The following is a 24,834-nucleotide window of genomic DNA, read 5'->3' on the forward strand; positions in this document are numbered from 1 at the left end:
TGGTTGATGTCTGTAATGAGTACTATATATAACCCAATTCTTTATTCTGTACATGGTTTATGTCTGTAATGAGTACTATGTATAACCCAATTCTTTATTCTGTACATGGTTTATGTCTGTAATGAGTACTATATATAACCCAATTCTTTATTCTGTACATGGTTTATGTCTGTAATGAGTACTATATAACCCAATTCTTTACTCTGTACATGGTTTATGTCTGTAATGAGTACTATATAACCCAATTCTTTACTCTGTACATGGTTTATGTCTGTAATGAGTACTATATAACCCAATTCTTTATTCTGTACATGGTTTATGTCTGTAATGAGTACTATATAACCCAATTCTTTACTCTGTACATGGTTTATGTCTGTAATGAGTACTATATAACCCAATTCTTTACTCTGTACATGGTTTATGTCTGTAATGAGTACTATATAACCCAATTCTTTACTCTGTACATGGTTTATGTCTGTAATGAGTACTATATAACCCAATTCTTTACTCTGTACATAGTTTATGTCTGTAATGAGTACTATATAACCCAATTCTTTACTCTGTACATCGTTTATGTCTGTAATGAGTACTATATAACCCAAATCTTTAATTTTCCAGAGTTATTCTTTATATTTTTGCACCTCATTTTTCCTTATTCTTTATATTTTTTGCTCTTTCGTCTCTATTCATTATTTTTGTTTTGCCATTATTCTCTATTCTGTAAACCCCATATAGACCCTCTTACATTGGGTAGGACCTAAGTTGGAGTAATTGCCCTTTAAATGTCCAATTTTAGCGATTTTGCAGGTTTTGAGGTTTTAGGCTATTTTCTACAAAATCATAATAGTATTTTTAAAAGTTCAAAATGACAACCAAGACAACAATTACTGATAAATAAAAGTGACGAAAATCGTCAGTCAACTCCTTACAGAAATTATTGCCTTTGAACTACGATATTTTTCTCACGTTTTTGGCTCAAATCTAGAAAACTACTATATTGAAAGAGAAACCTTAAATTTCAAAAACGCTCAGTAAGATAAGATCCACTTACATAAATAACTTATTGTGGTCGAAATCGATAGTTGACCCAGTCTAGATTATATCAACCAACGAACCGATGGAAACAACTGTCATATTTCTGACTTGGAACAGTCACTTTCTGAAGAAAATGGTGGGTTAAACCGGGTTTTATAAGCTAACATGACAATTTCGACATATGAGTTGTACAAGCAGAAATCGCCAGTATGTTATTTCCAATCAATTTCTATTTTTATCAATGTTTTTCGTTTTTGACTATCACTATAGTATACTGAAAATTATAAAAAAATAGAGAGAAACGTTAAATTTTTTTTTTTTTATCTTTATTAAATCATACTTCATATTTGCACATTATACAATTATTACACGTATTCATCTACTATAATATCACAGTTTAAAGATATTCCCTACAATACCATACACAGATATATTCATACTTTACATATTGCAGCATTTTCACTCTGTTTTTGTTTTTGATTTTTAAACTTTTTTCAATAAAATAAAAATCCGAATTGACACATTGTCTCGATCCAAACAAAAATAATAATTCTTATTCATATTTTTTACAACATCATAATGTTAAAATAGATATGCTTATATGAAAACAAAAATTGCATGTATGTGGATGGATTCCAATTCCTTCACACATTCAACTTTATTTTAGCATTGAAAATAAATCATTTCTTATGAATATAAAGTCCATTATCAATTGCAACCAGTAGCAAGCAAAGTTTCTCGTCAGTATCATCCGGACGAAATTCATAGTTTCTTACATCTTGAAAATCTTGTTCGACGTTTTGCTTAAATGTGTGATAATCAGAATTAGTTGGTCGAACTTCTTCTACTTTGTCACGTCCCCGGTCATATTTTATAAGTTTCTCGGTCGATCTTTAATTTTCGCAATAAATTTATCGGGCAACAGTCTACTTTTCTTTATCACTGCTTTCGAAATAATTTCATCAACTGTGACCAGTTTTTCACAATCATCCTCATCCTCATCCTCATCCTCATCATCATCCTCATCATCACCATCACTATCATCATCACTATCATCATCCGATTCATCAGACTGCTCTTGATTATCATTTCGAGTTGACATTATTGTGTCGTTTCTCTCTGTGTTCATAGTTTCAACTAACCGGTTTTCATTAGTTTCTGATAATTTAGCACATTCTGTAACTTTGTATATTTTCTCTACATCAGCTTTTTTGGAATGAGTGTTTGAAAAATGTGTATTGCTCTCCTGTAATTCAAGTGTACATTTCTCTACTACAGTGTCTGTTTCTGCACTCCTTACATTTGTAGTTTCGATCTCCATTAATTGATCATCTGTAATTTCAATAGTTCCTTGAACAATACTTTTATTTCTTTCTAGATTGCCATCTGTATTTGTCACTTTTTCAATATAAAAAACGTTAACTTAACACCAACAAATGATCAGTATAAAATGAATTACAGATTATTCAATATCGCCGAATTGTCAGTCGACTTCTTCTTGGAGTATTAAAGTTTAAATGTTGCATATTTTACCAGGTAGGCGATTCGGGATCCTGTAAACTTAGTCCCTTTTATGTTATTGCTTTGACTATATACTGTCAACGCGACTTATGAAAATAAGGAGATGTGGTATGATTGCTAATGAGACAACTCTCCACCAGAGACCAAAATGACATAGAAGTTAACATCTATAGGTCACCGTACGGCCTTCACATACAATGAATTATGTATACTGCAATGTGATGATCTCTGATAGTTGTTGTTTGTATGGAGTTTTTATACTGAAATATATAGTTTTTATATATGAAATGCCTGTTACTAGAACTAGTAATATTCGATACATTACATTGATTAACTGATGGAAGTTTGGTGTCCAGTGGCAAGGATTACTTCAGTTATGAGTTCAGTTGCATCCCTTGTTACTAGATTGACAATTTATAAACGAATTTAAATCTCATAAAGTTTTTAGGAATAATTAAGAAAACTAAGTTGATAATATAACGTCAAAAGATGGCACAAATGGAAAGAAATATGTTTAAGTTATTTGAAAATGCATAAAGTTATAATTATTCATATATGTCGAGAATTTCTCACTATTTTTCTTTGTCCCTGGAACTGAAGTAGCATGCAACATAATTCAAAAAGCTTTATGTGTTTTCTTCTATCTAAACATTTATTGAAATTGTTAATCTGATCCATAACAAGGGCATTCTTCTTAGATGTGTTGTATTTTGATTGATTGATTGTTGGTTGCTTAAGGTCATGTAGGAAATATTTCATGTATGTTCAGGACGATGTTGTATTTTGATAATTCGGTGTCATGTCTTTAAATTTTTGAAAAATAAAGAAACAGGTGAATTTATAATTTTCTTCTTTGAAATACAGCTCAAAGAATTTTCTGTTTCTTAATGGAAACGTAGTTAAGAAAAATATCAGAATAATTGACTTATCTATGAATTGTAAGTTCATGTCCAGTAGCAAATATTTCATGCATTTTCAGGACAACAATAAATTTACACTATCTTCAATTTACGATCTGAAATTGCTAGACAGATTTTTCAACAGATACTTTTGACTGACAGATTGTTCAGATTCTTTTGACTGAAAGATTGTTCGTCAAATACTTTTGACTGACATATTGTTCAACAGGTACTTTTGATTAACATATTGTTCAACAGTTACTTTTGACTGACAGACTGTTCAACAGATACTTTTGACTTACAGATTGTTCATCAAATACTTTTGACTGCCAGATTGTTCAACAGGTACTTTTGATTAACATTTTGTTCAACAGATACTTTTGACTGACAGATTGTTTAAGAGATACTTTGACTGACTGATTGTTCAACAGATAATTTTGACTGACAAATTGTTCAACAGTTACTTTTGACTGACAGATTGTTCAACAGATACTTTTGATGACAGATTGTTCAGCAAATACTTTTGACTGACAGATTGTTCAACAGATACTTTTGACTGACAGATTGTTAGACAGATACATTTGACTGACAGATTTGTAAATAAATACTTTTAACTAACAGACTGTTCCATAGGTACTTTTGACTGCATGGCAGATTGTTTAACAGATACTTTTGACCGTCAGATTGTTCAACAGATACTTTTGAATGACAGATTGTTCAACAGATACTTTTGACCGTCAGATTGTTCAACAGATACTTTTGACCGTCAGATTGTTCACCAGATACTTTTGACTAACAGATAATTCAACAGATACTTTTGAATGACAGATTGTTCAACAAATACTTTTGACTGACAGATTGTTCAACAATTACTTTTGACCGTCAGATTGTTCAACAGATACTTTTGACTGACAGATTATTCAACAGATACTTTTGAATGACAAATTGTTCAACAAATACTTTTGACTGACAGATTGTTCAACAGTTGCTTTTGACTGTCAGATTGTTTAACAGATACTTTTGACTGCCAGATTGTTTAATAGATACTTTTGACCGACAGATTGTTCAACAGATACTTTTGACTGACAGATTGTTCAACAAATACTTATGACTGGCAGATTGTTCAACAGATACTTTTGACTGACAGATTATTCAACAGGTACTTTTGAATGACAGATTGTTCAACAAATACTTTTGACTGCCAGATTGTTTAACAGATACTTTTGACCGACAGATTGTTCAACAGATAATTTTGACTGACAAATTGTTCAACAGTTACTTTTGACTGACAGATTGTTCAACAGATACTTTTGATGACAGATTGTTCAGCAAATACTTTTGACTGACAGATTGTTCAACAGATATTTTTGACTGACAGATTGTTAGACAGATACATTTGACTGACAGATTTGTAAATAAATACTTTTAACTAACAGACTGTTCCATAGGTACTTTTGACTGCATGGCAGATTGTTTAACAGATACTTTTGACCGTCAGATTGTTCAACAGATACTTTTGAATGACAGATTGTTCAACAGATACTTTTGACCGTCAGATTGTTCAACAGATACTTTTGACCGTCAGATTGTTCACCAGATACTTTTGACTAACAGATAATTCAACAGATACTTTTGAATGACAGATTGTTCAACAAATACTTTTGACTGACAGATTGTTCAACAATTACTTTTGACCGTCAGATTGTTCAACAGATACTTTTGACTGACAGATTATTCAACAGATACTTTTGAATGACAAATTGTTCAACAAATACTTTTGACTGACAGATTGTTCAACAGTTGCTTTTGACTGTCAGATTGTTTAACAGATACTTTTGACTGCCAGATTGTTTAATAGATACTTTTGACCGACAGATTGTTCAACAGATACTTTTGACTGACAGATTGTTCAACAAATACTTATGACTGGCAGATTGTTCAACAGATACTTTTGACTGACAGATTATTCAACAGGTACTTTTGAATGACAGATTGTTCAACAAATACTTTTGACTGCCAGATTGTTTAACAGATACTTTTGACCGACAGATTGTTCAACAGATACTTTGACTGACAGATTATTCAACAGATACTTTTGAATGACAGATTGTTCAACAAATACTTTTGACTGACAGATTGTTCAACAGTTGCTTTTGACTGACAGATTGTTCAACAGATACATTTGACTGACAGATTGTTCAACAAATACTTATGACTGACAGATTGTTCAACATATACTTATGACTGACAGATTGTTCAACAGTTACTAATGACTGACAGAATTGTAGAAATGGAGTTGATTCACTCATATGTTCTCTATTTTACAAATGTGGACACAGATCAGTGTGGATAGTATTCAGTTGATCAGTTTTAGTATGTTGACAGTTGTTTTTTTTTTGTTGTAAAAAAAAGAAGTTTTTTCATAGGGTTTTATGTGAAATTGTGTTTCACAGTAACATCAATCCTGAATTTTTTACCAGTACCAAACACTCAATTTAGCAGTGTCGTTTATTCAATATTTGGTTTCCCTGTTTGAGACTGTAATGGAATCATTCTGTTTAACTTTGTTCCACAACCTTGCTTTCGGATAGAAGCAAAAATAAAAAAATAGTAGAGGAAGACAATATGCGCTTTTCTGCATGATGTAATTTAGATATACAAGATTTTTTTTGAGAACCGTATGTATGTACCATTGTTGTGGTCATTTCTGATTTGGGTTTGTCCACAAAAACTGTAAATTAGTTAATGATCATCGTAGTATCATAAGTGCAAAATTTTAAATGATCGAAATAGTTTATAAAAAGAAACTATGTGTACATGTGTGTATATGTTTAATACTACTAAGTAGTTCTAAGTGACGAAAATATCTCACATGACGCTTAGGACTAGATGAGCTTATTGATGCAGAATATACACTTTTGTTGTGTAATTTAAATTTTTTCTTGTCATAAAAAGTCATCTTCCTAGACTCTGAAGCCCTGGTTGAAGTTATATAAAAGAAAATTTTACCAGATTTATAGAAATAATTTTCTGGAAATTAATAATGATCAATAGTGTAGACTTAAGACTGAAAGAAATATTGATTATAATTCTTTGGTATTTGAAATGAAAAAGTCGCATTACTCGCATAAATAAAAAAAAAAACGTAATAATTTCTGAATTTACAGTATATTAATTTACTTTCTTTCTTTGGCTATTTGGATGAAAAATGTTTGGTTCACATGTAAATTAAAAAAAATTAATCTCTCTTTAACAACTAATGTTACATGGATGCTGCTTCAATAATACTTTGCGCTGATGGTTTCAAACATTTCAATCATCTTAATTTACAGTTCATTTGTAGATGTTGGTTGTCTTTAATTTTACAAATCATAATTTCATAAAGGATGCATTTGCGAAACAATGAACTGATCTCAATGCAAAGAACTTTAATGAAACACTAATAATGACAGAGAGGGGCCTCCTCGGTGGCCGAGTGGTCTAAGTAGTCGAACTACTGTATCACTAGCCAGTCAACACTGAGGTTGTGAGTTCGAATCCCGCACGGGGCAGGTGCACTCGACTCCAATCTTAAATGACTAGGATTGTCAGTTTTCCTACCGAAGGTCGGTGGTTCTCTCCGAGCACTCCGGCTTCCTCCACCAATAAAACTGACCGCCATGAAATAGCACAATAGTGTTGAAAGTGGCGTAAACACCAATCAATCAATCAACCAATATAATGACAGAGAGCTCAATACAGTGTTATACTTTGTCATACTGGCAATAACTTGAATTCATAGACACTGTTTCCAAACGTGCCAAACTACATGGAGGTCCTGAAAAATAATGTCATTAAATTATATTTTATGTAACCCGGTACCTATGTCAGATCATAGCAAATAGTTGTATAGCTACAGGCACAAATAAATATATTCTGATTGCTAAGTATTCTACATCTAGTCATAGGTCTATGAATTTTATCCACAAATCAACAAATTATTGTACAACTTCGCCAACATGCATAATATTTGTATTAGGATTTCCCTGTCTACCATTTTTTCATGACTCGTAAAAAGTCATAATGCCTGCCTTAAATTTTTATTTCTGGTACTTATTAATTGTGAATAAATTGCATGCCGGTCTCTATTTGATGTAACACCTTAAATTTTTATTTCTAGTATCTATTAATTGTGAATAAATTGAAGCTCTCTATATGATGTAACACCTTTTAAAAAAAAACGCGAAATTGCCGCATACCCATTGCTAATTGCGTAGACTGTGTACTATTAGTACCATGATGTTTGCCTGTTCTCAATCATAATTTTTAAGAATGATATCTTCTTTCTGGGGAAAATATGCGTCTTTAATTACATGCATAGCTAGAATAAAAGCACATCTATTAGACGACTTTTGAATTCGTGTATTTTCCCGTAAATTTCCAGTCACTATGCTTTTGTTATTACGTCTCAGTAAGAACCGATTGTTCGATAACGTCAATTACGTCGATTGACCTCGGTTCAACCGGTGTAACCCATTCATGAAAAAAACAACTCGAGATTGGTGTATTGATGAGAACAGCTTGCCAGTGTATAAGCATGCATAAGGGGATCGGTTGAAGCAGAAATGAGGACTCAACACATTTTTACAGAAAGGGTATTATTAATAATTTTATCATGTTAAAATAAATCTTTAAAAAAAGACAACAATAACTACAAAAACAAGGATAATTTTAACAACAAAAAACAGTATATTAGAGGGTCTGGATGGGAGGTCCTTAATTTCTGTATTCTTTAAAGTTTTAGCGCATTTTTCGTTATTCTCAATAAAACCGCTTATTCTGTAAAATTCTCATGAAAATGATTGTCAGTCCATTAAATTTTCGAGTAATTTGGTGATATCTTTATTGTTTATGCTTTCATCGTTCACTTCTGTAGTCAGTATAGTATTACCTAATTCTTTTATGTTCTATATTTATTTTTTATACTTTTGCACCCTATGCTCTATTCTTTATCTTTTTTTATCCATTTTTCTTTATTTGACTATTTCTTTGGTCATTATTCTCTATTCTTTTAACCAATCCAGATCCTCATTTGAAGGTGAGAAATTTTGTATTCAAATTAGTGACTTTGAGATGAAGAACAGCAATAAAAGCGCTGTTCCTGTGCTTTTTGCTGTGCATGTACTGATTATGTGTCATGGATGGGTACCCTATATTCTTTGATTTTCTATTAAGTGAATAACTTTTCAAATCGAATAAAAAAGCATTTTACCTAATGAAAAGCAACTGCAGGATTATAGAATTCATTCTGACATTCCGACACTGGAATTACAACTTCCGAAGAAGTTGTGGATTATAATATAAGACTTAGTATAGATAATTACAGTAATGTCATTCATGTTTTTTTTTTCACGTCTGACGCGAAATTGTATGCATTTACATATCATTTACATATCATTTGCAAATCGTGTGTTAGCTGTTCCTTTTTTTTCTTTTGCAGAATATGATAATGTTGCTGGTCATATTGTATTGTCAAATCGTTTTTCTTGTACAGAGTGTAAGTAAATAAATACAATTTAGACGACTGAATTTCATAATATTAATTACTATAACAAGAAAGTGTTAACTATATCAAATCGAAAAGAAGTATGTTTTTGGGTGGAGCGATGGTTCGTGCGTAAATTATTTTAGTGTTTGTTGTCTGAATTTTCGCCACGTAAAGTCCAAATCTCTTTTCACGTGTGAACGATTTGGGGTAGGGAGAAAAAAAAACAAAAAAAAACACAAAAAATGGGGGAGAAACAGGAAAGTAGAACAGAACCATTTTCAATTTTAAAAAATCGTTTATACGGCAACACAGCTTTGTTCTCTCATGATTTCATACCGTTTATGTATGTATGTATGTATGTATTATGTGTGTACAAATAAGGAATGATTCAGGTCAGGTAAGTTTGAAGAGAATTTAAAAAGAATGTACATTTTACTTAACTTTGTACCTTACAGTATTTAATTCCCTAACTTACTTGTAAGTTAACTTCAACATCAACTTTCAACTTTTATTAACACACTTACACTGTAACAAGAGGCAGACCAATGATACAAATAATATTTTACAATGGTGAACAAGGTAGTAAGAAATATATGCATAATAATGTCTGTTACTTCCTAAAGCAATAGTACATTATACCCAATTCTCTGTACATAAGTATACACATAAATAACACGTGAAAATCATTCAGAACTATACTAATAAGATTTAAGATCGCCAGTCGAATAAATGTAAGTGATGATAATATATTTATATATATAAACGACGTAACTATTTTTGTTTAAAATTTTCCCCAAAAACCATAGTCCCACTTCTCATGGCGTTCATGTTGAGTAATTTGTTGTTAAATTTATTGATTGCTTGCTGCTTTTCAATCAGAACTATACTTATAGGATTTAAGATCGCCAGTCGAATAAATGTAAGTGATGATAATATATTTATATAATTATATAACCGACGTAACTATTTTTTTTTTTAATTTTCCCCCAAAACAATAGTCCCGCCTCTTATGGCGTTCATGTTGATTGAATTTCTGTTAAATTGACTGATGGCTTACTGCTTTACGTTCAGCGACAAGTATTACATACATACCGAAGAATTAAGTAGCAAAATTCGTTTTTTTTTTAATTCTTTGGTTCAGAGAGACAGTCGAGGATCAATCCAGTGTCCTCCCGCTCTTGATCGGCGCGCAGATTACCATTTAGACGGCTAAGATGTAGGGCTCCCAGCTAGATGTCGAATTCCCAAAATATGAGTTTGAAATAATAAATTGTTTATTTAAAGTTTGGCGACATGACTATCTGCTTACTTCTTACGGCATCCGTCGTTGCTATTCCGTGGATCGTCATGTCAAGAAACAAGTAATCCAACGACAAAAAAACCAAAGCAAACAAAAAACAGAAGACATTTACAGCCGATTGCATTGAGTGTGTAGGCAAAGGTAATATCTTTGGTTAGCTTGCTTGCTAGCTGAACCGTGATGTCATTATTAGGTTAGATAAACTACCCTCCTTTAAGAGTAGACTAGTCATACAGATAACCGATCTATCTGTCTGTAGGACTATGCTACTTCGAAAGGAGGGTAGTTTACCTTACCTAATAATTACTTCACGGTTCAGCTAGAAAGCAAGCTTACCAAAGATATTACCTTTGCCTACACACTCAATGCAATCGGCTGTAATGTCATGTGGTCTTGAATAATAGACAAGTGTATGTATGTCTCGGCAATATGTCAAGATTTAAATCGCCCTAGTTTGAGTTTTGATAAAAGTTGTGAATAATTCAAAAGAAACTTTTAAAGATTTGTAACCAGTATTTAATGCCATGAAGGACATGAACATGACACAGGACAGCTTGACACCTATGCGTGACGGAGTTAAGCTAAGTTTTGAGACCATACGCCTCACAAAATTCAAACAGTGCCTCGGAAAAGGCAGGTACACGAATGCTTGTGACGTACCGTACAATAAAATAAGCAACGATTAAATATATAACAATCGCACAAGTACAACCCTAACAGTAATAAGCAATATCATATCAACGGAAACAGTTTTTGAAAGCAAGTCAAAAGTACTACCGGTGTATACGTAATTACTGTAATATCGGCGGCTGTGCACCGGAGATATCTGTTAACCTAAATTAAATCTGAAACTACCATATAGAATTCTCAGATTTTATTATCGATCGGATACAGTGGATTTTTGGGGGGGAGGGGGGGTGGGGGCTTCATTCCTGTATTCTTTATTTTCTTAGGCCATTTTACTCTATTCTTTATACTTTGTATTCCCTATTCTTTATTTGTTGGTCCATTTTTCTCTGTGCTTTATATTTTTTGCACAGCATTCTCTATTCTGTAAACCCCCATTTACACCCTCATTTATGCATGGTTGCCGTGTTTCTCTTATTGTGTAGGATTATGTTGTATTTGTTACTGCTTGAAATGCTTCTTGAACAACTTATTTTTCCCCAAGGTATCATCTGCTGACACAACACCGATATCACCTGCCAACACCACACAGATACCACCTGCCGCCGACACAACACAGATATCACCTGCTAACACCACACAGATAACATCTGCTAACACCACACAGATATCAACTGCTAACACCACACAGGTAGCACCTGCTGAAACCACACAGAAATCACCTGCTAACACCACACAGAAATCACCTACTAACACCACACAGAAAGCACCTGCTAACACCACACAGAAAGCACCTGCTAACAAAACGGACACTGAATATGCCATATTAAAAAAGCTATTTCGAAAATCAAGGGACGTCCCCATAGTTGATCAGGAATCATACGACGCGCCTATGATTGAGGATGAGGAAAATCAAGACTCAGGTATTACAATTTTCCGTTTCGGAATCTAATGCATTCTGGGTAATATTTTCAAAAGAGAATACCAAAACATTGTGATTGGCTAACAACGTCCTAAACAACTGGAATTCAACTAATGACTAAAACTTTGGATTGGACCTTTTCTCAACTTGGTCCTGGATTATCTCACTTTAACCAGGATAGTCTCAGCTTTATTTTATTCTAGTGAATTTGGAATTTTATTTAAGGAATGACTGTAATATTTTTTCTGTCTATGAAGAAATAACATCAAAAATGCGGTGCACACTGAATAATCGGCGTAGCGGGTTATTTAAAAGTGTGCACCACATTTTTTTGGTTATTTCGAATAGACAGAATTAATATTACAGTCGTTCCTTAAATAAGGAATTTAAATTAAATAAGGTTAGTTTTAATCAAAAAGTATAACAAAAATACCGAACTCAGAGGCAAATTCAAAAGGGGAAGTTTATAAAAACAGACGTTATGATGGTTATCAATTAACGGAACAAGTGAAAAACAACTGCCATATTCACGCATAACATAACGTCCTGTCACAATACAGAGGAATGATTCAACTCCCAATAAAATCGCAACTTATGAAACCTTAAGGTGCATACCATATACAACCACACAGTCAGAACATAAAACAGTAAAAATGTAGTAAGTAAATTTCATTGAAATCAATTCAACAGTTTTGGAGAAGTGGATTCAAGACTACTATAAATTCAGAAATTTTTACCATGCTTTAATTGCAAGAACTGCAACGTGAAAAGGTTTCGCAAAAACAAAAACTTGTTTTTTTTCCATTTTAATAGCCTTATTCATATGCAATATTTCCTGAAATCTCATTTTTGAACATTGTTCGACAATTGCAATAACAAATGAGGGTGTGGATGGGGGTTTACAGAATAGAGAATAATGTGCAAAAAATATAAAGAATAGAGAAGAATGGACCAAAAAAATAAAGAATACAGAATAATGAGGTGCTAAAATATAAAGAGAATAGTGGACAAAAAGTATAAAGAATAGAGAAAAATAGCCATAAAAAATTAAAGACAATAGAAATGAAAGACCCCCCCCCCCCCTTTTTCCCTCCAAATCCAGACCCTCAAAAATGTATGCATTCATTTCTGAATTTACAGTTATTTTGGATAGACATATATAGATATAAGAAGATGTGGTATGAGTGCCAAGTCAAAATTTATTAAAGTAAACTATTAAAGGTCAAAGTACGGTCTTCAACATGGAGCCTTGGCTCACACCGAACAGCAAGCTATAAAGGGCCCCAAAAATTGCTAGTGTAAAACCATTCAAACGGGAAAACCAACGGTCTAATCTATATAAAAAACGAGAAACGAGAAACACTTATAAACCACATCAACACACGACAACTACTGAACATCAGATTCCTGACTTAGGACAGGTGCAAACAATTGCAGAGGGTTTAAACGTTTTAATACATACTAATACTAAATGTCTCAGCCCAGACTTGCTAGCCGCAGTAAGTCAAGGATGTGTGAAACTTGTTTAATTGCAACTTAATGATTTTTATATTTCTCCAGGATATGGACCATGGGGTCAATGGACCAAGTGCGCTAAACACTGCGGCATAGGAAGATCTACAAGGGAAAGGAAGTGTAATGATTTGGACAATTGTCATGATGGGAATATAGAAGTCAGACTATGCTCAAAAAGAGACTGTAAACCTTCAGGATAATTTCAAACATTTTTATCTTAGTGTTGAATTTCTCTTAATGCTCAAACCACTTGTTGGCCAACATTAAATTATTTTCATCTTAGTGTTGAATTTTTCTTATTATGCACAAACCACTTGTCGGCAAACATTATTGTTTTCCTTCTTCATTCATCCGTGTAACCATCATTCAAGTTTTGTCTTTGCATATGATATTGTGTTGATTTAGAGGTTTATTGTTTAGATAATTACAGCAAAATGTTAGCTGAACCGTGAAGGTTAACTATACTACCCTCCTTTCGGAGTAGTCTAGTCATACAGACAGATAGATTGGTTATCTATCGGACTAGTCTACTCTTAAAGGGGGTAGTATACCTAACCTAATAATGACTTCACGGTTCAGCTAGCAAGCAAGCTACCTTTACCTACACACTCAATGCATTTTGCTGTAACTATCAGTTAAAGATACAAGTTTCTGATTCCAGTTGAGATTCTTTCTCCAAATCAAATTTCAAATTTACAACAGATCCGAGTTGTAGCATACTAGTAATTTAAATGCTGCTGGATACTACATCGTGCCTTATCTTTTTACCTGCTTAACTTTAGGAGCTACAAAGTGGGAGATCTCCCTCTTTCCAGCTTCACTATCAAGGGGTTGTTCTGCATGACCATTTTTCTTTTGAAATTTTGTATTAGATGCAAAGTATTTTAATATCAGGAACAAAAGGAAAACAATTAAATTATCCATACATGGATTCATATTCTTGATGAGATGGGAGGTCTTTTAACTATGCAAATATTTAAAGAATTGTTTTTGAATACACTGAAAATATCACAACTCAAATGATGAAAGGGGTTGACAATAGGGTGATTTTTGTCTCGCCTTGACGGAGTCAAAAAGCGAGACCTAGGTATTCTGTTTCCGGCGTCAATGTCAGCAGCAGCGGCGGCAGCGTCAACAATGTATTAGTTTGTGATTAGGTCAGGTTATGGTGAACCACTATTTGTAGGTCAATGATATTTGGTATGCAGTTGTATTAGCATTGGTACATCTCATTTCCATGGAGATTATTTGGCCCTGTCCCCTCAGTCATGGTCTGTTGACTTTGAAACTTTTCATAGTTTACATGTATTAGTTTGTGATTAGGTCAGTTTATGGGGAACCACTAATAGTAGGTCAATGATATTTGGTATGCAGTTGTATAAGCATTGGCATATATATATCTATTTTCCATGGAGATTATTTTGCTCCACCCCCTCAGTCATGGTCTATTGAATTTTGCTTAGTTTACATGAATTAGTTTGTGATTAGGTCAGTTCAAGGGGAACCATTAGTGGTAGGCCAATGTTAATTGGTATGCAGTTGTATAAACATTAGCACATATCATTTCCATGGAGAATATTTGGCCCCACCCCTCAATCATAGTCTATTGACTTTGAAACTTTTGCTTAGTTTACAGGGTATTAGTTTGTGATAAGATCAGTTTTTGATGAACCACTAATGCTAAGTCAATGATATTTGGTATGCAAATGTATTGGCATTTGCAAGTCTCGTTTCCATGGAGATTATATAGCCCCGCCCCCTCATCATGAATCTTTTTCGTAGTTTACAAGTTACTGTTTGTGTTTAGGTTTGTTTAAAGGGAACTACTTTTGATAGGTCAATGGTATTTGGTATGCAGTTGTATTAGCATTGGCACATCTCATGCATTTCCATGTAGATTTTTTAGCCACATACCTTCAGTCATGGTTCATTGACTTTGAATATTTGCATAACTTACATGTTAAAGTATTGCTATTTTAATTTCAACATTTGCTTTATCAAAATTACAAAAAGGCGAGACATATCTCTGTGTTAACAGTCAAAGAAGGAGATTTTCGACCTCCCTCACAGCAGGAACATATATATTGACATACTGTTCCCAGCTCACAGGTTACAGGTCTAAAGGAGGAGATTTCTACCTCCCTCCCTCCCAGGTTACAGGTCTAAAGAAGGAGATTTCGACCTCCCTCCCATGTTACAGGTCTAAAGAAGGAGATTTCTACCTCCCTCCCATGTTACAGGTCTAAAGAAGATTTCTACCTCCCTCCCAGGTTACAGGTCTAAAGAAGGAGATTTTGACCTCCCTCGCATGTCACAGGTCTAAAGAAGAAGATTTTCGACCTCCCTCGCATGTTACAGGTCTAAAGAATCAGATTTTCGACCTACCTCGCATGTTACAGGTCTAAAGAAGCAGATTTACGACCTACTTCGCATGTTACAGGTCTAAAGAAGGAGATTTTCTACCTCCCTAGCAGGTTACATGTATAAAGAAGGAGATTTCTACCTCCCACGCAGGTTACAGGTCTAAAGAAGGAGATTTTCGACCTCCCTAGCAGGTTACATGTATAAAGAAAGTGATTTCTACCTCCCTAGCAGGTTACAGGTCTAAAGGAGATTTCAAACTTTTGCTGAAAAAAAAGGGAGACTCCATCCTTGACTTGGTGTGTTTGTGTTGACAGGTATGTTACCCATATCTTTGGATTCCAATACATGTCTTGTTTTCATAAAAATTCAATTGACAGCTTTTATGTGTATATGTCAAGCGAGTTATTTATATGTAAAGTTTTAATAAGTGTTTTACAAATGTGAGTTATACTAAGGATACACAATAAATCATCCAACAACATATTGTACAACTAACAACAAATTCTCCACCCAAGAAAAATAAACCATGAAGTAACCAACAATGAAGATTCTGGCTTGAAAAACAAATTTAAACTAGATGCTTTCAAAATGACATGAATGCCCCATCTCAGAATGATGAAATGGACTCCACAATTCCCTGAAAAGTAGATAATTGTGAACTAGATCACCATTATATCTTTATCATACAAAAATAAGCTATATATTTGAACTTTGAAGACATGAAGGTGGCTCCAACATGGACAATTCGACCTGCAACCTGACGTTGCATTTAAAAATTACTGTGACCTTTATAAATGTTTAAAACCAACCATCATAAATTTGCTTAAAAGTGACCAGGTGACCTGATGCAATTTTAAAAGTGTCCTTTTGACCTAAGGATGGTACCTTACTTCAGCCCCATTAAGAAAACAAATTAAAAAACTGTTGAATTTTGGAATAAATCAAAATGGATATTGTAACACTTTATGTTTCTTTCTGTAGATGAATGTTGTGGTTTTTTGCTTATCCTCCAATCTACATGCAGCAACAATTTTTCATAGGAACGGGACTGTGTGACCTTAGAGGAGTACCCTACTGATGCCCCATAGGAACATGGCCAGCAAAATGAAATGTTTATATTAATATTTTTATTACCTCTCTGTTTCATACAAACAAATAAAAGGTACATACAAACAAATAACCTATAATTACAATTAAAATCTTTTAAAATATCCACATCCTATACATAACTCAATACAATATCATACCATAACTGTAGAAGAGTGTGAATGAAAATCATATACCATGCATACAAATACCGTTGAAAATTCATTTTTTAATAAAAAAAAAAAAAAAAAAAAGGATCAATGTATTGTACTTTTAGTCATCTCTTCTTTTAGGTCAAGCAAACTTCTTTTTTTTTGCATTTGTAAGGGATTGAAGATTATCTACAGATATTAGATATAAAATTTCAATGGGATTATCAAATGTGGTGTATGCCAATAAAAGATATCGACCATACAGTGTGTCGTAAAAACATTTACATTTTTTCTCTCTTTTTTTTTGTAAATAAAACTATTTGGACTATAATATAAAACATGGGAACAGTAATCGGCTATTTAAACAATTTAAAAAAAAATATTCCAACATACAATTTACTGATATCTGAAATTATCAAAACTGAAATTTGGCTACAATCGATTTCACTCAAACTTTAAACATATGAACAAAAATGAACGAAAACTTAAACAATTCAAAATGAATTTGTAAGGAGAAAACAACATGTGTTGCCGGCAAAATAAAATAATTTCTTCAAATTTATGGATATTGTTAACATAATTACAGATGCTTATACAATACAGGCATTCTGAATATAAAAAGATGCAAAATGTTTTCATGTGAATGAATATAAAATGTGAAAATGAAAATAAAAACATAACAATTCAAACTTCATTGTTGTGGTTAGTGTACTTAACAAAGATCAAATGTTCATTTACACTGCATTTAAAAATTCCATTGAAAGTTCCTTATCTGAATAAAGAATTTTACTCAAGACTGGCAAGATTGAATGAGTTCAAACTGTTGTTAGCTCAGAGATGATTAAGCTCTTTGATATTTATTTTAAAAAATTAAAGTGGAAATCAGGTTAAATCCATGGTATAATACTGAAATTGTAATTGATAAATCAAAATTAATAACAGCAGACAGCAGAATACCCTTAACACTGAATAGAATCTACTCTGATAATATATTGGCAGGTTTTTCATTACAGCAGATTCCATTGAGTGTGTAGCCAAAGGTAATATCTTTGGTTAGCTTGCTTGTTAGCTGAACCGTGAAGTCATTATTAGGTCAGGTATACTACCCTCCTTTCGAAGTAGCATAGTCCAACAGACAGATCGATTGGTTTTCTGTCGGACTAGTCTATTCTTACAGTAGGGTAGTTTACCTAACCTAACAATGACTTCACGGTTCAGCTAACAAGCAAGCTAACCAAAGATATTACCTTTGGCTACACACTCAATGGAATCTGCTGTAAGCCAAATGAAATTGAGCCTTGACAGAAAAATAAAAGTACAAGACGTCCCTGAGCGGTAATCAGTTAATAAACTTTCAATGCAATTTTTTTTAAAATATGGTGTAAAACCTACCAGGTCACAAGTATATCAGTTGAACTGTCCAAGCTTGTATATTAATAAGACAAGAAAATTTGATTATCTAACTACAAGGATAAGTCTACAATCCAATGGATGTGAATTTATTAAAATCCAAGTACATCAGTCAAACTGTCCAACTTGTACATGTATATTAATTAGATAAGAAAATCTGATTATTTATCTACAAGGATAATTCTACAATCGAATGGATGTGAATGTATTAAAATGGACCATGAACATTGGATTCATTTTCAACATGATACAGATTAAAAGCAAATGTATAAAAACATCTATTATGAAACAATACAAAATAATACAAATAGCACTAAATACCTTGGAACTGTACGAAGATGTTTACAAACCCAAACCACTACCACATCTGACAGATAAAACTATTGACAGCTTTTCAAGAAATATTCATTGAATGAGAACTTTCTTTGAACATAAAGAAAGAACATGATAAAACTCAAACATCTTGGATGAAGTGATAATGTTTGCAGAATCAAAGAAAACCCAACAGAATATTTAAATAATGTTGATTTTTAATGCAAAATGTCTGCTATAAAATACTTTGTTAATGCCTAGCCACTGATTACTGTTTTTGTATAAATGTTTTTTAATCAGACAACACAAACTACTTTTTTCCAATAAGAAGCTTCAGTCAAGGATGCTGTAAAACTTAAAAATACTCACGATTAAAAAATAAACTTAGAATATTGACTTGGCACAAATTCATTTCTAATATACAAGTATGTTTTCAAAATTTCCACTTGTAAAAATCATGGCATGCCATTTCATTCTAATTAATATTCTTTGATAGTCAAAGTAACAAATTTTTAAAATCTAAAATGAATTTTAATTTCTGCTTCGAATTCCAGTTTAAAAGGAGATGATGCTTATGTAAGTCCAAAACATGATATATGAACTTTTAAAAAACATTTGATACTTTTAAATGTTTAAAAGAATCAGCATGAATTTTCCATAAATATTCCACGATGATGTATTTTATGACGAATTCGGAAGAAATTTTAACACAACTTTCACCCTTTGTAGCTATTAGTGAATGTCAAGTCTTTTACTTCACCGGATTTAATACTTGACACTTTAAATACAAAACATCTTCCAATAAATTCAAATAAAATCCATAGTTATAATTACAGTTGAAAACATCACACACACCAGAATAAATTCCCACCATACAATAAATGTGTTTCCTTGATAAAATCTATCCACAATATTCATTCAAACTTAAAAAAAAAAATTGTAACAATTAATACAACTAAATAATACACAAATATACAACAGGAACTTGCTATGCAGTTCACATATATCAATCAATTCCACATTTATTCAAATTTCCATGCAATAGTATTACAGTACGTTCAGTCTGCCCTCTTTCTATATAAAGTTATCTCCCTTTGAAGAATTCCCCTTCCAAGGAACAGTCAACAGCACAAGACTTCCTTATTTGTAAAGGATCCATTGAAATATCACAACAGAAAAATTGTCTCCCTTTAAGATGCTCTTCAATCGTCAGGTGATGCCGACTTCCTGTAAATCATTCCAAACTTTCCCATGTACTTTTTGACATAGTCTTTAGCTTTTGCTTTCACATTTTCGTTTACTTCTAAGTCCTCCACATGACGACAATGTTTTAATTCCTTTGACATCACATGATGAGTAAGCTACAAAATTTAAAGAATCAACAAATGAATTATTGCCCCTGTCAGATTTTGTCCATCTCTAACGGTTTTCAAAACAAGACAATTAATGTATTTTATTTTTAAGTTGTAATTTAAGCCATAGCGGCTTTGTTGTTCACAGACGGTAATACATATACACAAACTTTACACTAGATACCCAATGATCATTCACCATGTTTGCTTGAAATTGGTTCTATATTTTTAGGAGAATATCTTTGAAAAATTTTACAACAAAGAATGCCAAGTGATGGCATAAATTCACATGTCCTTCTAGACCAAGTGAGCTAAAAAGTGCTAAGGCGGCACCAAATTTATAAAGTGCTATTTCAATAATTTGAAGTTGCAAATAGATGAAAATGTATAAATCTTATTTTTTGTTGTTTTTTCCGACTGATCTTTAAAATAGGGAGGTATTTTTGATTGAACTGATTTATGATGAAGGATATAAATCTATCGCTGCATATTTCAAAATAGAAAGGTTTTTTAAATCTTCAGCTTATCTTTTATAAATTTTCAATGACTTCTTATGTGTTTTATACTGCTTTTTCATCTATACCAGTGAACACTAAATTGTTTTTTTTTTTTTTATTGAACTGGAGTTAAAGATTTTTCTTCCTCATATCCAAATTATCCTCTGACAGTCCTGACTGTGACTTTTCATGCAAGCAAGACTTAGTCAATAAATGTTTCTGATCAGGTCACACAGGCAAGACACATCTCTGTGTATACAGTTTTCTTTTTGTTTCTTGTGCCTTTTTTTTTCGATCAAATTGCACAAACTTAACGTGTTTTTTTGTACATGTATACTTACTTTTCTAGCTAAATGTTTGAAATCATCAGTAGATGTAATCCTGCCACTTTTACAGTCTGGTTTTCTATATGGATTGAGACAGATAACAATGTAAGACGACATCTAAAAATAAACAATATAATAATTCAGATTTAAGGCAGAAATTTGGCGTCATAATTGAATTATGTTTAATAAAGAAATGAGATCAAACTATAATAAACCACACTTTGAATTATGTTAAAAAAAAAAAATCAACTGGTCATAAAAAGCAAGTACTCACAAAGAATGAGGGAAATTCTGAAATATTCCAAGATAAATCAACAAACATTAGAAAAAAAGGGCCTGAAACTTTTTCATAATAAATCAACAAATATTCCAAGATGAACAGAGACACATTCTGACTCCTTTTCTCTCAATTTCAATTTGCCACGATTAAATCTGACACTGTCAGAGATTATGACAGAGATATAGAATCAAAATACAGTTATTCCTGAAATAGGCACTTCCTCCTTTCAGAAAGTACAACAGAACATCGACCTTTAAGGATGTAGTCAGGTATTGAAATTAAAAAAATCATGAATTTAAAATTGATTCTATAAATCAGAAGAGCATTAGTCAAGGAACAAAATAAGCTAAAAATATTGATAGGATATGGAACTCCTTTCAAGGTATTTGTTTTTTTTCAAAATGACAGGAAAAGGCAGACTTTGACTTTTACCTTATATTTAGCATTGGCATTATTTGAGTCTCAATTCGTAAGAAAAAAAATCTAGAATCTGTTAAAATTTGGTAATGACCTTTTATGAGCTATTGAAGTCTTCTATGAAAAGAAAAGTGGGTGATATGGGGTCAAAATATTTTACCCGGTATAGTAGGAAAAACCCAAGAAGTCCGACATCGGACAATTATTCCTAAACCTGAAATGACTACATCCTTAAGTAAAATGATACTGACCTTTTGTCTGAACTGGTCCTTGATCTTTTTGGCCGTTTCTGTTGAGGTATCAGCAGCAGCAGTAGTTGTTTTCTTCCTACCAGACTGCAATAGAGAAAATAAAGCGATGATTAGTAATGCAGAAACTACATATACTTGTTTAGAATAACCATACATTGTCTTGAAATATAAATGTATTTGTACAAGGCTTAGAAACAGGAAGAAAGTTGAACTTAGGGTAGGACAACTCCATAATTTTATATCATTCGGAAAGAAATGCTCAGCAGAACCACACTATTTACCCATTTTAATAGATATAGGAAGATGTGGTATGAGTGCCAATGAGACAACTCTCCATCCAAGTTACAATTTATAAAAGTAAACCATTATAGGTCAAGGTACGGCCTTCAACATGGAGCTTTGGCTCACACCGAACAGCAAGCTATAAAGGGCCCCAAAAAATTACTAGTGTAAAACCATTCAAACGGAAAATCCAACTGTCTAATCTATATAAAAACGAGAAATGAGAAACATGTATGAACTACATAAACAGACGACAACTACTGTAATCAGATTCCTGACTTAGGACAGGTGCAAACATTTGCAGCGGGATTAAGCCAAGTACAAATAAAATTATAAGTGTTGTCCTACTCTCACCCCAACCATGCCAACCTATACAATTTTTCCAGGAATAGCTCAATATTTAAATTGTGTTAATGTATAACCCACATCTTCTTTTATACACCTTATCGCTATTTGGGAATCTGCGACGCTTGACCGGAGAATATGCAACACTTAAACTATTGATGTCACATAACAATCACTTTTCATTTGTGGCGTCAGATATTTTTTATTGTGACGTCAAAATTTTACAGGAACCTGGATGATGTGCAGCAATGGCGAACAAATAGCAATAAGGTGTATTCATGTATGTAATGTTTTTGTTAAACCATTTTCTATCAGTTTACTTATGAAAATGAAACACATGCCTCACGTTACAATATATAATATTGGTATCTTTGACGAGCGTTGACGTGTTTTCATTTTTTATGTGTGTATAAGCATAAAACAGCTATGAAGAAGAAATTATCTTTGCACTTAACACATCATTAACCATTGATATTTTCAGACTCATGTTTTTGTTAATTGTTAGCTTCTAGGACCAATAAATCGTCTTGAATAACTTAGGTTTTGTTCTATTAAACTTACACTGAAATCAGAGAAGACATTTTGAAAAAGGGTTACCAACTATATCAAGGCAGGCAACCTTAGAATTTCATTTAGCTTCACTGTACACCACCATCACCAATAAATGAGATTTCCCTGGGTCCCTGCATGTTTTAAAGTGCCTTCCCTCGGTCCCTGTATGTTTTAAAGTGCCTTCCCTGGGTCCCTGTATGTTTTAAAGTGCCTTCCCTGGGGCCCTGTATGTTTTAAAGTGCATTCCCTGGGTCCTTGAATGTTCTAAAGTGTCTTCTCTGGGTCCCTGTGTGTTTTAAAGTGCCTTCCCTGGGTCCCTGTGTGTTCTCAAGTGCCTTCCCTGGGTCCCTGTATGTTTTAAAGTGCCTTCCCTGGGTCCCTGTTTGTTTTAAAGTGCCTTCCCTGGGTCCCTGTATGTTTTAAAGTGCCTTCCCTGGGTCCCTGTGTGTTCTCAAGTGCCTTCCCTGGGTCCCTGTATGTTTTAAAGTGCCTTCCCTGGGTCCCAGTGTGTTCTCAAGTGCCTTCCCTGAGTCCCTGTATGTTTTAAAGTGCCTTCCCTGGGTCCCAGTATGTTTTTATGTAACAACACTTACCTTGATATCATCAGGAGGAGTATCAAAGTCCATATCGTCTTGTATAACTGACATATCGTCATCCTCCTCCCAATCTGGGGGACTCCACTGAGTTTGTCTGAAATGGTCAAATATATACTGTATATATGAGTATTCTGTAAACAGATATTGAATAATCAATGAACGGGAAAAAGAAAAACACAGTACAGAAGCTGAAATTTGTAAATAAGTAAAATGCAACAGAAATTTTATGGGACGGATGGAAAGACATACAGGGAGGAAAACAGTATACCCCTCAATCAGAGTAGGTGTATAAATTGTTGATTGCTTAATGTCCAGGGGCAAATATCTCATGTACATGACCAATGACCACATTATATCCGGATACCTAGCCCGTATCTTGTTCTATATTGTCTTTTCTTTCGATAAAAATGCACATGCTAGGTGGTTGATAGAGTTTGATGTTGTGTCAACATTTTACCTTTTACTTTATACCTTTTTTATGTATCGTTTAGATTAAATACCATGATGAGGCTTTCAATATTAAAGCTATTGGACAGTTCAAAGCAACCTCCAATGCCTCAGTCAAATAGCTGAACTTTACCTTGTTGTAGTATGGTAATAATACGTTTTCCCCTCAGCATCCTTGGCACTTTTCCAGTTGGGTGGTAGTTTTGGGGCCTTGGACTTAGGCGGTGATGGTGGGGGAGGGATATCCTCTTCTTCAGATGTCCCCATACCTGCCAACTGACCCTGCATCTCAAGCTGCTGTTGTAACTGTTGAACCTGGAAATAAACCACCATAATTAAAACATATCAATATCCAACTAATATTAATGCAGATTTTACACTCTACACCGCATTTGAAAATACCATTGAAAATTCATGATCCAACAAACTGACATACATAAAGAATTGATTCAACTTTCCGTTTCTACTTTGCCTTGTTGTGTTACTGGCTGTAGGTCTTATAACAAGTGATTTTAAGTAAGATTTACAAACCATTCATTTAAATTATATTTTAACTATGGTAGAAGTTACTTATATGAACCAAACATTGAAATATAGAAGTTTTTCATGATTCTAGAAAATTTTGATTAAAATATTTCAGAACTGCTTGTTACTATTTCAGACACTTGTTGCAGTAAAATTATTTTTGAAAACACCCTCATGCTTTTTATAGATTTTGACCAATATCCCTAACATGACCAAAGCCATTCAAGCATAAAACTTGCACATGATCATCAAAATATTACTTTACTGTGTTGTAAGGATGTAAATGTGAATTAT

The 24,834-nt window shown here is 33.1% G+C and overlaps 3 protein-coding genes across 4 annotated transcripts in view; 1 reads left to right on the plus strand and 2 right to left on the minus strand.

Annotated features, from left to right (window-relative positions):
- Positions 1–1,906: 1,906 nt before the first annotated feature.
- On the minus strand, positions 1,907–2,356 carry LOC127718747 (trigger factor-like). Its single transcript, XM_052224802.1, has one exon. It carries the CDS (start codon positions 2,354–2,356, stop codon positions 1,907–1,909), a length of 450 nt encoding a protein of 149 aa, XP_052080762.1.
- A 5,596-nt stretch (positions 2,357–7,952) lies between these two features.
- LOC127718213 (proteoglycan 4-like) lies at positions 7,953–13,628 on the plus strand. The gene is made up of 4 exons (XM_052224187.1): positions 7,953–8,089; positions 8,935–8,991; positions 11,454–11,832; positions 13,392–13,628. The coding sequence occupies exons 1-4, from the start codon at positions 8,060–8,062 to the stop codon at positions 13,544–13,546; spliced, it is 621 nt and encodes a 206-aa protein (XP_052080147.1). The 5' UTR covers positions 7,953–8,059; the 3' UTR covers positions 13,547–13,628.
- A 4,597-nt stretch (positions 13,629–18,225) lies between these two features.
- Positions 18,226–24,834, minus strand: part of LOC127718205 (uncharacterized) — a 68,747-nt gene continuing 62,138 nt past the window's right edge. For both annotated transcript variants that reach the window (XM_052224177.1, XM_052224176.1), the window contains 5 exons: positions 24,149–24,330; positions 23,566–23,662; positions 21,794–21,877; positions 20,861–20,962; positions 18,226–20,031 (listed from right to left, as the gene is read on the minus strand). In XM_052224177.1, the coding sequence (XP_052080137.1) occupies positions 19,873–20,031; positions 20,861–20,962; positions 21,794–21,877; positions 23,566–23,662; positions 24,149–24,330 (624 nt within the window). In that variant the 3' untranslated portion in view covers positions 18,226–19,872. The remainder of the gene's footprint in view (positions 20,032–20,860; positions 20,963–21,793; positions 21,878–23,565; positions 23,663–24,148; positions 24,331–24,834) is intronic.

Source organism: Mytilus californianus, unplaced genomic scaffold (genome assembly GCF_021869535.1).
Source record: "Mytilus californianus isolate M0D057914Y unplaced genomic scaffold, xbMytCali1.0.p SCAF_10, whole genome shotgun sequence".
Lineage (NCBI taxonomy): Eukaryota > Metazoa > Mollusca > Bivalvia > Mytilida > Mytilidae > Mytilus > Mytilus californianus.